The sequence below is a fragment of the Telopea speciosissima genome, chromosome 5 (assembly GCF_018873765.1).
Source record: "Telopea speciosissima isolate NSW1024214 ecotype Mountain lineage chromosome 5, Tspe_v1, whole genome shotgun sequence".
Classification (NCBI taxonomy): domain Eukaryota; kingdom Viridiplantae; phylum Streptophyta; class Magnoliopsida; order Proteales; family Proteaceae; genus Telopea; species Telopea speciosissima.
This window is the reverse complement of record NC_057920.1, coordinates 65,550,926-65,566,095: the sequence shown is the minus strand read 5'-3', so window position 1 is coordinate 65,566,095 and position 15,170 is coordinate 65,550,926. Positions and strand designations below refer to the sequence as shown.

Here is a 15,170-nt window from a genome sequence, read left to right as displayed (position 1 = left end):
AAGAGGTCACAGTCTTGGATGTGCTGGTGGAGCTTGGCCGCTACCGCATCGATGTCGCTATGTGTCCTGAGCTTACCGGCGGAGAGGTTAGTGTGGCGACAGTTTCTGGCTAGGGAGAGAGAGCATCGGTGAGGGTTTGATAGTTCCTCCATTCTATCCCTCCCATTCTGATTTATATCAGTTGAATGCTTTCCTAAAATTGCCTCTGCCTTTGGAACTCACCATAGGCATCATGAGGCCTTGAAGTAGGATAATTTTCAACTGGACATGGGTACCTGCAAAGAAAGGATTGCCTGACGAGCGGTTACGGTAAGAGTAACTGGGGTACGTGGTTGTAACCACCAAAGCCCGAAGCCGACATAGAAGAACTATCCGTCCGCAAGGGAACAGGTCTTTTCTCGGGTGACCTGGATCTAATTGTTTGAGAACTAGAAGGAAACCCTTTTCTTGCCCTCGTCCTTAAATCATTTTGTGCACAACATCCACACCTTTTGCCAAGCATAGCCTATCTTTACCACTTACAATGATAAACTTCTCCTCCATTTTAATTTTGCATCCAATATTGTTTTCAATCTTCTAGATCAATTTCTCTGTGAAAAGTGCTTTTACATGGTTTTCTGTAGCAGGGACCCTTTCAAAGAAATCTTGAGACTAGCGATTGGCTCCAAGAGTGGTAGGGCAACCCTGAGTAAAGTGACCTGATTCTCCACATATTTTGCAGATCATTTCTTCTTCCTTCCGTTTCTTCCAGTTCCTCTCTATAGCCTATGATTTTGCTTCCCATACCTTAGCCTCTCGGCTAGTAAAATCAGTTGGGATAGCATTCGAGATGGGATTAGAGATAAAATAGGGTGTATCGATTGGGTTTACCTTCAGTTTAGCTGGATAGCATTTAGAAGAATATGGTCGGAGATAACTGCTAACATGTACGATGATGTTCTCTGCTTCCGTAGGAGGAAGAAGAAGAGAGTTCTCTCTTTTCTTATTCGTTTTCTCTTGTTATTATGGGGGTATTATTGGAATATTACAAATGTAAGGGCAGTTTGGGGTTTAAACGAATATAATTAAGGTGATGTCATCACTTAACTCCTTTTTTAACAGAATGGGTACAGTTGATAGAATCTTGAGAATGCAGGGGAGGGGAGAGTCATTACTCAAAACCCAGGGGAGGGGTTTGTCATTAGAGCATAATCGAGGGGAAGGGGGAGTAATTTACTCTTAATTAATTTAGATTTGAATGGACCAACTACTATTGTCTGGTGGGATGTCTTATAATCAGCGAGCTTGGTTACTCTTCTCTTTCGGAATATATGGATGATGTTGAGGATGATACAAATCAGAATATGTGGATGATGTTCAGGATGTTACAAATCAGTGTCCATCAGTTCCCTGCTCTACTCAATGGTGGTTTTCAGAGTTTCTTGTAAACAATAGGAGAAAAGTTCCTTTCAATGTGTGTGATGATGGGTTTTTGGTGCCACTGAAAAGGGAACTGAATTCAAGTTTGGGCAACCTCAACAAGAACTGATCTGTGGAATATTATCTGCTTCATTTCCTGTCCATTCCATTTCCCCAAGTGCCTCTAATAGAGGGGGGTGGACCCCACCCGGGCAGTGTGGTCGGGCATGAGTAGGGTGGTCATTTTCGCCCCCTATTTGAGGAACTTGAGGAAACGGAGCTGCCTGGGAAATGGAGCCAATAATGATCCTCTGATCTGTCCGAATATTGTGTCGTTTGTAGATTAGAAGTGCAAGCATGAACCAGAAGGAATATTAAATCATCACCCGCAAATCCAAGTACTAGAACCCTTGTAAATCTTTTTCACCAAATGTGTATTTATAGGGGAATAAGGTAAGTCCCTGGTTTTTACCCACCCCCACCCCAGATATATATATTAAAAAAAAAAGATAAAAAAGAAGAAGAAGAAGAAGAAGAAAAGTTAAGGCTTTGTTTGGATGTCGGGAAATTGCATTAAAGAGTTAAGCAACCATGAAATCACAAAGAATTGGTAATACAACGATTTTCAATCTTTACATTAGATAGATGGCTCATGATATTATTTTTTTTCTAGAGCATGTATATTGATGAAGCTATGTTTTTTAGGGCAAGAGAATTCTACTTGGTCGGGTGGCCCCAACATCAGCGCGGGGTCAATGATAGTGCGGGTAGGGCCATCAATATGGATGAGATTTTTTATTTTACAGTAGGTTAGGTAGTAATCTCACGTACTCCTGTGTCTGGTCACAAGAACCACGCAACTAGGCAGCGTTCTTTTTCCTTTTTTTTTTAAATTACTAAAAAGTTTCTTTAATTGCTGATAAAAACTAATATTGTTGGAAGCATACAAAATGGAATCTGATACTAGTAATCCTAAACTAACCTTCAACTCATAAGAGAAATGAAACTCTGTCCAGGAACGGGCACCCTGTGCCATATACAAAGGGGGAGGTGAATGACTACTCCACCCCATGGAAGGTGGAAATGCAGCTTTTGGTGATGTTTCCTCGCACACTCCCATTTTAAGAATATTCTCAAAGTCTTGTGCTTTAATTTAGTGCATACTGCTCTCTTATTCATTGAATTTGACAGTCTCCTAATGGCCAACATTCTCAACAAAATCTCACCCTTCATACCATGGAAGATTGCTCCAGTAATTGAGACTGTTTCCTTATTTCGTTTGTCCACTCTCTAAGGGAAGGAAATCGTGTTGCCGACTGCTTAGCCACCTCAGCGGCCGCTAACCAGGGTCACAATGTCTGGTTTCAATCCCCACCCCCTTTTATCAGCCATCTCTTGTATGACGACCTTGCTGGGACTTTGTTCCACCGTCAATAAATTGCTGTTTGAACCCCCCAAAAAAAAAAAGTCTGTCTCCACAATTGTCTAACTAACAAGCTGATTCAAATATTCTTCAGACCCATTTAAGCTGAGGGAAGCAATTTGTAGAGACCAGGAATCGGAGAACCCAAGCAGTTCAAAAAGTAGTGGGCCAATACAAATAGGGGCAAAAAAGAAGAAGACCAGACAACACCAACTGGTCTAGCCATGTTGAATTTGAGACAATCCCTCTTTGCAGTCTATGGTTTGGTTCTTGGTTTTAGTGAAAACCAGACAATTGAATCAGAAAATGGACCAGTTTAATTAAGATGGTAAGATTGGCCCCCATTGGCATTATTGTGAGGACACCCTAGGAATTAGATACAAATAATCCTACCTTGTTTACAACAATACATGAGCCGCTTTCTCCTCCCCAAGAATAGATAGATATATGTTCCCCGAAAAACAAAAAAGAGGAAAAAAGCATAAGCATATGATTTTAAATCTTAGAATTGGGCTCCATAAATCCTAAGTTTTTCGTACTGTTTCACTGATACGGTATTGATCACCTTCAAAATTGTGCAGTATCAATCGTATCGTCAAATCATGATCTGGCCAGATTCTAAGCCATCTATTTTATTTACTTTTTTTAATCTAAATTATCCATTCCCACTCAAAATTGAAAGAGTGCACATAAATGTCTAGAGTACCAATACATATGATTTGATATACACGGATGTATGCCAATAAAAAGGGACATTTGGATTAGACTTCGAAATTTGACACATGACTAATCTAAACCATGTACTCTATATCTAACGGTCGGAATGGACATATCATTTACCGTGTGGTAGAATAAAAAATTAGAAATATGACTTCTTCCCTTGCAACTTAAATACCCAACACAAACTTGTGACTTACATGTTTGAGACTTCTTAGAAATTTGTCCAAGGCAGAGCATCTTACTTGGGGAGGAGGGTTGTTTTTTGCCGATCTATGAACCCATTGTGTCCAGAATTGACCAAAAAACGCATGATTTTAGGGATACAGATAGGAATTCTCCGAATATGAGAGTTTGTGTTGTGGGAGTTAAACCTCGATTCCCCCTTTCATATGTTAGATGACTTGTTTTACCAAAGTCATTGTGAAATAGGGAACATGGAAATTTTGATTTCCTTGGTTTTTTAATTTTCTAAAATTTGAAAAAGTTGGGAAAAGGAGAGGTATCAACGCACATCCAACGATGTGAATGGATCATCTGCACGTACCAACAGGTGAACGTACATCTCAGAACCAATCACATGTTAATTTTGTTTTTATAAAAACCCCTCCCTTGTAAATGACAAAAATAAGACAGGTGGTTGACTCTCATATGTATGTTCATCTGTTGGTACGTGCAGAGAATCGTACTCTACAATGAATGGGCTGACACGATACCCATGACAGCACACATCCCGATGCGCATTGTGCCAGCCCATCCATTGGATGTGCCTTAATGCCTCTCCAGCTCGGGAGAGGATCTGATTATCTGAATCCAAAATAAGGTCTGGTCTGGTCCATATGGAGAGATCATTTTGGTTTATATTTCCGAGTCCGAATGCCTGGGCCGAAGCTTGTCATATATGACTTGTGTTCATTACAAATGGACCTGCAGGTTCTCAGCGGATTTTCGTTCTTCAGTCTACACCTCATCCTTCACCTTTCGAGAACTTTGGTCTCAAAGTTGCAGAGCGGATGAAAGCAATGGAAAAAGAAGCCCCGCTCTTGGAAGAACCTGTAAGTTTCTAGTCAGAACTAATTGCGGTGTTAGTACATTTCTCAATGTTTAGTTTCCTCTTCAAAAGAGTCCCAATAGGGAGAACTGTAAGAGATTTAACTACACAACTGGGTTTTCTGCAAAACCCTTCTTCTCTCAAATACTTCTCTTCAAAAGCTTCTCAGAACCCTTTCGTTGTCTCTTACCTCATCAGCTCATGTGGGCTCTCTCCCGCAGCTGCCATTTCTGCATCCAAGAAGGTTGATTTTGAATCATCTGATAGACCAGACTCGGTTCTTACCCTCTTCAGAAGCCATGGATTCAACGACGCCCACATTTCCAGTCTCATTGGAAAGTGCCCATCATTTCTCGTGTCCAGTCCTACAAAGACCCTTCTGCCTAAACTTGAGTTCTTCCATTCCCTGGGCGTTTCGAGCCCTAACCTCGCCAAAATCCTCTGCAAAAGCCCAAGGGTCTTGTTAAATAGCTTAGAAAAAAAAATCATCCCTGCTTTTAATTTCTTCAAAAGTATAGTTGGGACTATGGAGGCTGTTGTTTTTGTTCTAAAACGTGACACTCGTTTCATCAATTATGATATACAAAATGTGGCTCGAAATATTGCAATCTTGAGAGAAAATGGAGTACTGGAGTCTAATATCATGAGTTTCCTAATTTATTTTCCCCGCACAATGACACCTAAAAATGACCGGTTCAAAGAGATAATTGAGGAGATTAAGCAAATGGGTATCGAACCTTCAAAATACTTGTTTATTATTGCTCCCCATGGGTTTACATCAATGAACAAATCGACATGGAAGAAGAAATTGGAAGCTTATCGAAAGTGGGGTTTTTCTGAGAATGAGATTCTCATGGCATTTAGGAGGTACCCTTGGTTTATGAAACTGTCTGAGAAGAAAATAATGAGCCATATGGATTTCTTTGTTAACAAAATGCGTTGGGAACGGGCAGTTATCATCAAATACCCGCAACTTCTTGCGCTTAGCTGGGAGAAGAGGATTCTTCCAAGGTGTTCAGTTTTTCGAGTATTGATATTGAAAGGTCTGGTGAAGGAAGATCTTAAAATGGGACATCAGTTGAAAATAAGTGAGAAGCATTTCTTGGAGAAGTTTGTGTCAAAATATGAGAAAGAAGTTCCTCAACTCTTGGATTTATACAAAGGGAATATTAGTCTGCTAAGACTAGGATATGGAACTGAGGAAGTGTGGAAAGAACCTATTGTAAAAAGGTCAATTGTTTGAAATTCAAGAAATAGAACTAAATGTTTCTGTCTTATTCTCTTCTTAACTCTGTAGTCTCAACTCTCAATGGACCTCAAATCCATCAATTGCTGACTATAGAACTATTTTGTTGTTTATGAGAGAAATATTGATTTGTCTAAATTTGAATGGATCCTTACTATTTTCTAGTAGGATGTCTTAAACTTGATAAGCTCAAAGCCTCAAGCTTCCATTGATTTTTTTGGGGGGTTGGGGGGGATGTTTGGTTGATCTTAAAGTTCCAGGCACAATATTCTGATATTGTGTGCAAGTATTAAGGTCATTGATTTAGTATAGATCTCTAGGATCTTGAGGGTCTAGCTTCTAAGCCTAGAGTGAACTATTTTGAGCTCAGCAGGGAGGCACTTATCTGTTACTTAGTCATTCTGGTGCATGTGGTTATCATTTTGGTCATTTTAAATTTTATTTTTTTTTTTTTTTTTTTTTTTTTTTTTTTTTTTTTTTTTTTTTTTTTTTTTTTTTTTTTTTTTTTTTTTTATTTTGGTTTTTTATTAATAATTTTTAATTTTTTTTTTTTTTTTTTTTTTTTATTTTATTTATTTTTTTTATTTTTAATTTATTTTTTTTAATTAATTTAAAAATTTTTATTTTATTTTTTTTTAAAATATAAAAATTAAATTTTTTAAATTTTTTTTTTTTTTTTATTTTTTTTATAAAAATATATATATTTTATTTTTAATAAAAAAATTAAATAAAAAAAAAAAAAATAATTTATTTAAATTTTTTATAAATAATTTATTTTTTTGTGTGTGGTTACTTTGAGTAGGGGCTAGTCCCAGATTTACTGTTTAACTTCATTACTCAAAATTTTAGAAGGTGAATATCAAATAAATTTTATGTAAACTTTGATTCTTGGAGCATTAAATTTGTAAAATTTGTTTTAGGATGTTTTTATTTTTGGGAATGCGAATGATGTTACTTTCTAAGCATTTTTATGTGTATTGATAGGTTCTCTTTTATTAAGAAGGCTCTTAATGTCACTGATTTGGTACTTTTTATGCTAATTTGTGTAAGTAGGAAAAAAAGAGAATGAAAAAGAAAACCTGCTTGTGGTTTATTTGATTCTAAACTCGTGGTGCTGAAGCTGTAGTGTCTTTGGTACTGGTTTTTTTTTTTTTTTTTTTTGGTTCTAAACTTACGGTGCTGAAGCTGCATTGTTTGTAGTATTGAAAATTGATGCAGTTTCATTTATACATGTGCCTGTTATGGAATTGAACTTTTGAAAAAAAAAATTGTATACTAAAAATATGAGGAAGACCTAGAAGGATGATTATATCCATTCAAAGCTTTTTCTCTTTAATGAATTTTAGAATTTATCTAACATATCTACTTATTGAAACCATAGATTTAAGTTACTTCTGTTTTTTTGGAGATTTATATTCTAGATTTGAATGGACCAAATACTATTGACTGGTGGGATGTCTTAAAATTAGTGAGCTTGGTTACTTCTCTGGGAGAATATATGGACTATGTTTAGGATGGTACAAATCAGTATCCATCAGTTGCCAGATCTAGTTAGTGGTGATTTTCAGAGTTTACTGCAAACAAAAGGAGAAAAGCTCCTTTTAATGTGTTTGATGATGAGTTTTTGGTGTCACTGAAAATAAAAATTGGATTATACCTTTGCCTTTCACAAAAAATGCGGAAAATTCTCCCTACACAAAGTATTTGGGTGAGGGGAGGAACCTAATTGGATGAATCATTGTGTGTTTTGTGTCCCTTGTAGATGGGAGAATGATCCTTGTTAAGTGAAATAACAAATTTCTAGGAGCTGGCTTGCTGCTTGATGCATCTGCAAACAGAAAAGGGAATTGAATTGAAGCAACAGAACTGAAGTGTCAAAATATTGAGAGACATTTGTAGTCTAGCTGTGCTAGCATGAACCATAGGGAATATTAAATCATTACCAGAATCTAATTACTAGTATCCCTTGTAAATCTTTTCATCAAATGTGCATTTAAAGGGGAATTAAGTAAAGGCCTTGTTTTTCAACCCCAAAACAGAAAAAGTAAGGCTATGTTTGGATGTTGGGAAATTGCATTTAAGGATTTTTTTAGGAGTTAGCAACAATTAAATTAAAGAGAATTGGTAAAATATTTTATATTGAATTCTGTACATAGGATATATGCTTCATGGTATGGTTTTTTTTTTCCTCTCTAGAGCATGTAATGTATATTGATGAAGCAATTTTTTCTGTTAGTAAAGAATTTCTTTGATTGCTGATTAAAACTAATATTGTTGTAATCATACAAAATGGAATCTGATATTAGATCCTAACCTAACCTCTGTTCACTCATATAAGTATATCATGGTATTGTATTTTTTTCTATTAGTAAAGAATTTCTTTGATTGCTGATTAAAACTAATATTGTTGTAATCATACAAAATGGAATCTGATTTTAGATCCTAACCTAACCTCTGTTCACTCATATAAGTATACAATAAATACACAACTTTTGCCAAGCAACCATGTTAAGTAGGGCTTGCAATCCACACGATTATTTAGTTTGCATGGGCAAATCCAAGATACTTTTGCTTATGACCAACCAACCTAACCTGCAAATTAAATCCTCAAAACACGAAGGCATAGAAAATCGGTGTATGACAAGTTGAACCAGACTTGGTTGAAAAATTGTTAGACCACAGTACTACGGGCTTGGCTCCTGCCCAGCACTCTGCCCGAGCTGCACATGCAGCGCTGGACAGAGTGAGGCGTGAAAAGACTGCCTCACCCCTGCCCGAGCGCCTTGCCTGAGCAGGGATGAGGCGGTCTTTTCATGCCTCATTCTGTCCGGCGCTGCACATGCAGTCCGGGCAGAGTGCTGGACAAGATCTTTTTGGCAATACTACATAACTACATGATGGTATGGTATATGCTTTTGGTTTGGTTAACCCAGTTTATCCATGTAACAATGAAAGGTGATGTTCCTGAAAATCACAAAACAAATCTAAACCATCTATTTTTTTTATTCTTTTTTACTCTAAATCATCTATTCCTATTCAGAGTTGGAAGAGTGCACATTAATGTCTAGAGTACCGATACACATGATTTGATATACATGAATGTATGCCAATAAAAAGGGGGTATTTGAATTAGATTCTTGACACATAGCTAATCTAATCCATGTATTCTATATCCAACAGTCGGAATGGACATATCATGTACCACGTGGTAGAATAAAAAATTTGTGACAATATTAATTCTCCTTTTTTATTTAATATAATTAAAAACCAGGGGGTGACGTGTGAATGATATGTATTGCTGTGTTGTTTAATATTTGAGGGCATTGCATGCCTAAAATATTGGGAAAAGAATCCTCTCCTGCGTAGGAGAGGCACAAACGCAAATCCAACGGATGGGCTTGCACGATGTGCATGACAATACATATCTCAATGCGCATCGTGCCAACCCATCCAATGGATGTGGCCAGGTGCCTCTCCCGTGCGGGAGGGGATCTGAATCCAAAATATTGATTTGTTTCATCATCCAATATACTTTCTAAGAATTTTTTACCCCCTACATCCCTGTTAAGTTATATTTAATAGGTATATGTTATTTATTATTTATTTCATTTTATATTAATATACATATTTTTGAAGCTTTTTTTTTTTACAGACAAATTATTATTGTTACAAAGGTCTGTTATTTTTCCAAATGTTATAAATTATTTTTTTTTCCTGTTACGTGGATAAATGATGTGTCCATCCCCACCATTGGTTAGAGAAGACATGGTGTAGCAACATATCATTTTAAAATCTAATTCAGTCAAATACCCCTCCTTGGATTGACATGCATCTCGTATTCTTGTATTCTCGTATATATCCATGCATGTGTATTAGTACTCTAAATATAAATATACGTTCATTACCAAAAAGAATATATAAATATACGCTCTCCTAACTTTGAGCATAACAGAAGATAAATTAAAAGCCATAAAAATGAATGACTTATATTTGTCTTGTGATTATAAAAATTTCACATTCCAGTGTTACATGGATAACTACAATTCTATTCACAAAATATCAGGCTAGCGTAGGGGTGTCAATTTTGGACCAAAGCCGAAAACTGGACTGAAACCGGCCTACTAGGAACCACAACTGACCCACCCAATAGCTCATTGGTCCGGTTTCGGATCTATTGATAAGTTATTGGTCCAGTTCTAGATATACAAATTAGAAACCAGTGGAATTGGTAGAACCGTAATAAATTTACATCCTAACCTTAATTCTTAAGACTGGAAGAAAAAAATAATCTTGAAATTAGTGTCATATTATAATATTATTAAATATATGTAGCGTTAGGGAATTTTAATTTTTAAATTTTGATTGGATTGCTTGGAATTGTTTAAGAACCGCAACCGGTCCACCCATTAGTTAAAGGTCTTGGATCTCAAGTTTGGAACCGATTTGCTTATTGGTCTGGTATTGGTCTTGACCCCTTAAGATTAGAATCGTTAAGGAACTGGACCGATAGCCTAGAACCGGACCAATAGACACCCCTACCGCTAGCGTTGCTAGTTGAGTTGCAGTGTGGCAAATAAGTAAGGTCTGGTCGGGCGGACCTGCAGCGGAAAAAAAATTCGTGGTTGGGCCCATATGGAGAGATTTTTTTGGTTTCTATTTCCAACAAGTCCGAATAGTTGGGCCGAAGCTTGTCATATGACTTGTGTTCATTACAAACGGACCTGCAGGTTCTCCTAAAGCACTAGGTACCCTAAAAATCATGGCTTTGCGGATTTTCGCTCTCCACCACGTAGGTAGTCTTCTCTCGTCTTCTCCTTTCGAGAACTTTGGTCTCGAAGTTGCAGAGCAGATGAAAGCAATGGAAACAGAAGCCGTGCTCTCCTCGGAAGAACCTTCCGTAAGTTCCTAGGCAGAACTAATTGTGCTTTTAGTTGCATTTCCGAATGTTTAGTTTCCTCTTCAATAGATTCCCAATAGGGAAAACCTTTAGAAGGGATTCAACTACACAACTGGGTTTACTTCTGCAAAACCCTTCATCTCTCAAATACATCTCCTCAAAAGCCTCAACAAATCAGAACCCTTTCGTGGTCTCTTACCTCATCCGCTCATGTGGGCTCTCACCCGCAGCTGCCGTCTCTGCATCTAAGAAGGTTGGTTTTGAATCCTCTGATAGACCAGATTCCGTTATTACCCTATTCAGAAACCAAGGATTCACCGACGCCCAAATTTCCAGTCTGGTTGGAAAGTGCCCATCATTGCTCGTGTCCAGTCCTACAAAGACCCTTCTGCCTAAACTTGAGTTCTTCTATTCCCTGGGCGTTTCGAGCCCTAACCTCGCCAAAATCCTCTGCAAAGATCCAAGGGTCTTGTTAAATAGCTTAGAAAACAAAATCATCCCTTCTTTTAATTTCCTCAAAAGTATAGTTGGGACTGAGAAGAATGTTGTTGTTGGTCTAAAACGTGTACCCCGTCTCGTCCATTATGATTTACAGAATATGGCTCGAAATATTGCATTCTTAAGAGAAAATGGAGTACCGGAGTCTAATCTCGTGAGCTTACTAAATTACTACCCCATTGCGATGACACCTAAAAATGACCGGTTCAAACAGATAGTTGAGGAGATAAAGCAAATGGGTTTCGACTCTTCAAAATACTTGTTTGTGAGCGGTCTATATGCATTTACATCAATGACCAAATTGACATGGAAACAGAAATTGGAGGCTTATCGAAGGTGGGGTTTTTCTGAGAATGAGATTCTCTTGGCATTTAGGAGGTATCCTCCTTTTATGACGGCGTCTGAGAAGAGGATAATGAGCCATATGGATTTCTTTGTTAACAAAATGGGTTGGGATCGGGCAGTTATCATCAGGTACCCGCACCTTCTCGGCCATAGCTTAGAGAAGTGGATTCTTCCAAGGTGTTCAGTTTTTCGAGTATTGATATTGAAGGGTCTAGTGAAGGAAGATCTTAAATTGGGTTCTCAGTTGAAAAAAAGTAAGAAGCATTTCTTGGAGAATTTTGTGACAAAATATGAGAAAGAAGTTCCTCAACTCTTGGATTTATATAAAGGGAATATTAGTCTGCTAGGACTAGGATATGAAACTCAGGAAGTGTGGAAAGAACCTACTGTAAAATGCTCAATTTTTTGAAATTCAACAAATGGATCTAAATGCTTCTTTGTGGTATTCTCTTTCCTTGTTAACTCTTTAGTCTCAGTGGACGTCAAATCCATCAATTGTTGACAATACAATTACTTTGTTGTTTATGAGAGAAATACTGATTTATCTAAATTTGAATGGACCTGTTACTGTTTTCTAGTTGGATGCTATCTTAAACTTGGTTAGCATCAAGCCCCATGGTCTATATGGATACTGTATACAAGCTATTGTGTGCAGTAAAATGCTCAATTTTTTGAAATTCGACAAATGGATCTAAATGCTTCTTTGTGGTATTCTCTTTCCTTGTTATCTCTTTAGTCTCAGTGGTCTTCAACTCCATCAATTGTTGACAATACAACTACTTTGTTGTTTATGAGAGAAATACTGATTTATCTAAATTTGAATGGACATGTTACTGTTTTCTAGTTGGATGCTATCTTAAACTTGGTTAGCATCAGGCCCCAAGGTCTATATGGATACTGTATACAAGCTATTGTGTGCAGTAAAATGCTCAATTTTTTGAAATTCAACAAATGGATCTAAATGCTTCTTTGTGGTATTCTCTTTCCTTGTTAACTCTTTAGTCTCAGTGGACGTCAAATCCATCAATTGTTGACAATACAATTACTTTGTTGTTTATGAGAGAAATACTGATTTATCTAAATTTGAATGGACCTGTTACTGTTTTCTAGTTGGATGCTATCTTAAACTTGGTTAGCATCAAGCCCCATGGTCTATATGGATACTGTATACAAGCTATTGTGTGCAGTAAAATGCTCAATTTTTTGAAATTCGACAAATGGATCTAAATGCTTCTTTGTGGTATTCTCTTTCCTTGTTATCTCTTTAGTCTCAGTGGACTTCAACTCCATCAATTGTTGACAATACAACTACTTTGTTGTTTATGAGAGAAATACTGATTTATCTAAATTTGAATGGACATGTTACTGTTTTCTAGTTGGATGCTATCTTAAACTTGGTTAGCATCAGGCCCCAAGGTCTATATGGATACTGTATACAAGCTATTGTGTGCAGTAAAATGCTCAATTTTTTGAAATTCAACAAATGGATCTAAATGCTTCTTTGTGGTATTCTCTTTCCTTGTTAACTCTTTAGTGTCAGTGGACTTCAAATCCATCAATTGTTGACAATACAATTACTTTGTTGTTTCTGAGAGAAATACTGATTTATCTAAATTTGAATGGACCTGTTACTGTTTTCTAGTTGGATGCTATCTTAAACTTGGTTAGCATCAAGCCCCAAGGTCTATATGGATACTGTATACAAGCTATTGAGTGCAGCTACTAAGATCATTGATTCAGTATAGGTCTCTAGGAACTCGACTGTCCAGCTTCTATGCCTTGGGTGTGAATTGTTTTGAGCTCAATAGGGAAGCACTGATTATCTGTTGCTTGTTCATTCTGGTGGATGTGGTTGCTTGAGTAGGGGCTAGTCCCAAATTTACAGTTTAACTTCAACTGCTTCAAACTTTAGCTACCAAGTAGCTGGTAAATTTTATGTAAAAATGAATTTTTGGGGATGTAAATTTGTAAAGTTGGTTTTAGGTTGTCACTTTCTATGCATTTATGTGTATTTATGGGATCTCTTTTATTTAGAAGGCTGCTTAATGTCAATGATATGATAAATTTTTTTATGCTGATCTGTATAACCGGGGAAAAAGAGGAGAAAGAAAACTTCCTGTTGGTTCTAAACTTGTGGTGCTGAAGCTGTACTGTTTTTAGTATAAAAAATTGATGCAGTTTCAGTTATACATATGCTTGTTATGGAATTGAAATTTGAAAAAAAAAATAAATTCCTAAAAGTATGAGAGGACCTATAAGGATGATTATATCTATTCAAAGCTTATTCTTTTTAATGAGTGTTTGAATTTATCAAACATATCTACTGTTTGAAAATATAGCTTAAGCTTATTCTTTGATTGCTGATTAAAACTAATATTGTTGTAATCATACAAAATGGAATGTGATATTAGTAATCCTAACCTAACATCTGTTCACTCATATAAGCATACAATGAAAACACAACTTTTGCCAAGCAACAATGTTAAGTAGGGCCTGCAATCTACACGATTATTTAGTTTGCATTGGCAAATCCAAACTGATTTTTTTTCTGCACCAGAGTTGTTATGTGGAATTCGAAATCCATAAATTAACCATGATCTAATAAAGATATATCTTCCGCTTTAATTTGATACATACTGCTTGCATAATCATCTTTGAGCTATGTGTCTCTACAGTTATCAAATTAACAAGCTAATGGATCCAACTTGTCTTCAGACCCATTTTCTTCATAACTCTCCACTCCGTTATCAGATGGATGTCATTCAAGTTTTATTGGATTTATGAGCTGGCTTAATGAAGTCATAATTTCTTTTCAAACTTTTTTGGGCTTATTTTCACTCAAACCGAATATCACAGATTGGTTCGGTTTTCTATTTTGAGGTTATGTAAATTACTCGATTTTGGTTCAGTTTGTACATATTGTATGTAGAATCGAGCTAAAATTGAACCATAAATATTGAAAACCAAATCAATTAACACCCTCAACCAAATGAGGTGCGGCAAACGGAGTCTAGATCACCTACTACATGCATGTGTATCCTACACATACGGTTACTTTCTTTTTGCTTCCATAAATGCCGCTACATGCACTCATATTAGAATTTGGTCATCGGATTGGAATCAACTATGATTGATCTTCATTCTAGTCGATTCTGGGATTTTGGTCATCGGATTACTAAATTGTCCATTGTGAGGGCTGATTACATGATTTTTAGGGCCAATTCCAGTCAGGTTGAGGACCGAACCCTCGATTCTAATAACCTTGGTTTGGACTGAAAGTTGTCATACCAAGGATATATCTTTTGGGGACCTTTATCCGCTGTTGTAACTAGAGTACTGCAGTGCACATCGTGCGGCACAGCAACGGCCATGTGTGGCGCTCTAGTTATAGCAGCGGATAAAAATTCATCTTTTGGTTAATACTTTATGGGGAAGCAGTTTTAGATGGAGTGTGGCTACGCCAAAGACTCTACGTGTCTATCTCTCTCCTCCTTAAAATAAAGGGGCAGATGTATCTTTCACATGGGAAAGAGAGATAGACTCATGAGTGCTCGGCGTAGGCCACACTCCTTGACAGAGAACTTTTTCCCTACTA

The 15,170-nt window shown here is 36.8% G+C and overlaps 2 protein-coding genes across 2 annotated transcripts; both read left to right on the top strand.

Annotated features, from left to right (window-relative positions):
• The first annotated feature begins 51 nt into the window (after window positions 1-51).
• On the top strand, window positions 52-7,547 carry LOC122663290. Its single transcript, XM_043858974.1, has 5 exons — window positions 52-86; window positions 627-688; window positions 4,472-4,593; window positions 4,759-5,860; window positions 7,537-7,547. Exons 1-4 carry the CDS (start codon window positions 52-54, stop codon window positions 5,830-5,832), a joined length of 1,293 nt encoding a protein of 430 aa, XP_043714909.1. The 3' UTR covers window positions 5,833-5,860; window positions 7,537-7,547.
• A 3,047-nt stretch (window positions 7,548-10,594) lies between these two features.
• Window positions 10,595-11,984, top strand: LOC122663289. Its single transcript, XM_043858973.1, has 2 exons — window positions 10,595-10,732; window positions 10,911-11,984. The coding sequence occupies exons 1-2, from the start codon at window positions 10,595-10,597 to the stop codon at window positions 11,982-11,984; spliced, it is 1,212 nt and encodes a 403-aa protein (XP_043714908.1).
• The last annotated feature ends 3,186 nt before the right edge of the window (window positions 11,985-15,170 follow it).

Coding starts and splice junctions, on each gene's coding strand:
- LOC122663290 (XM_043858974.1), top strand. CDS start 52: ATGTCGCTATGTGTCCTGAGCTTACCGGCGGAGAG. Junction 87..626: donor CTGAGCTTACCGGCGGAGAG/GTTAGTGTGGCG, acceptor TTTCTGTAGCAG/GGACCCTTTCAAAGAAATCT. Junction 689..4,471: donor GAGTGGTAGGGCAACCCTGA/GTAAAGTGACCT, acceptor ATGGACCTGCAG/GTTCTCAGCGGATTTTCGTT.
- LOC122663289 (XM_043858973.1), top strand. CDS start 10,595: ATGGCTTTGCGGATTTTCGCTCTCCACCACGTAGGTAGTCTTCTCTCG. Junction 10,733..10,910: donor TCTCCTCGGAAGAACCTTCC/GTAAGTTCCTAG, acceptor TCAACAAATCAG/AACCCTTTCGTGGTCTCTTA.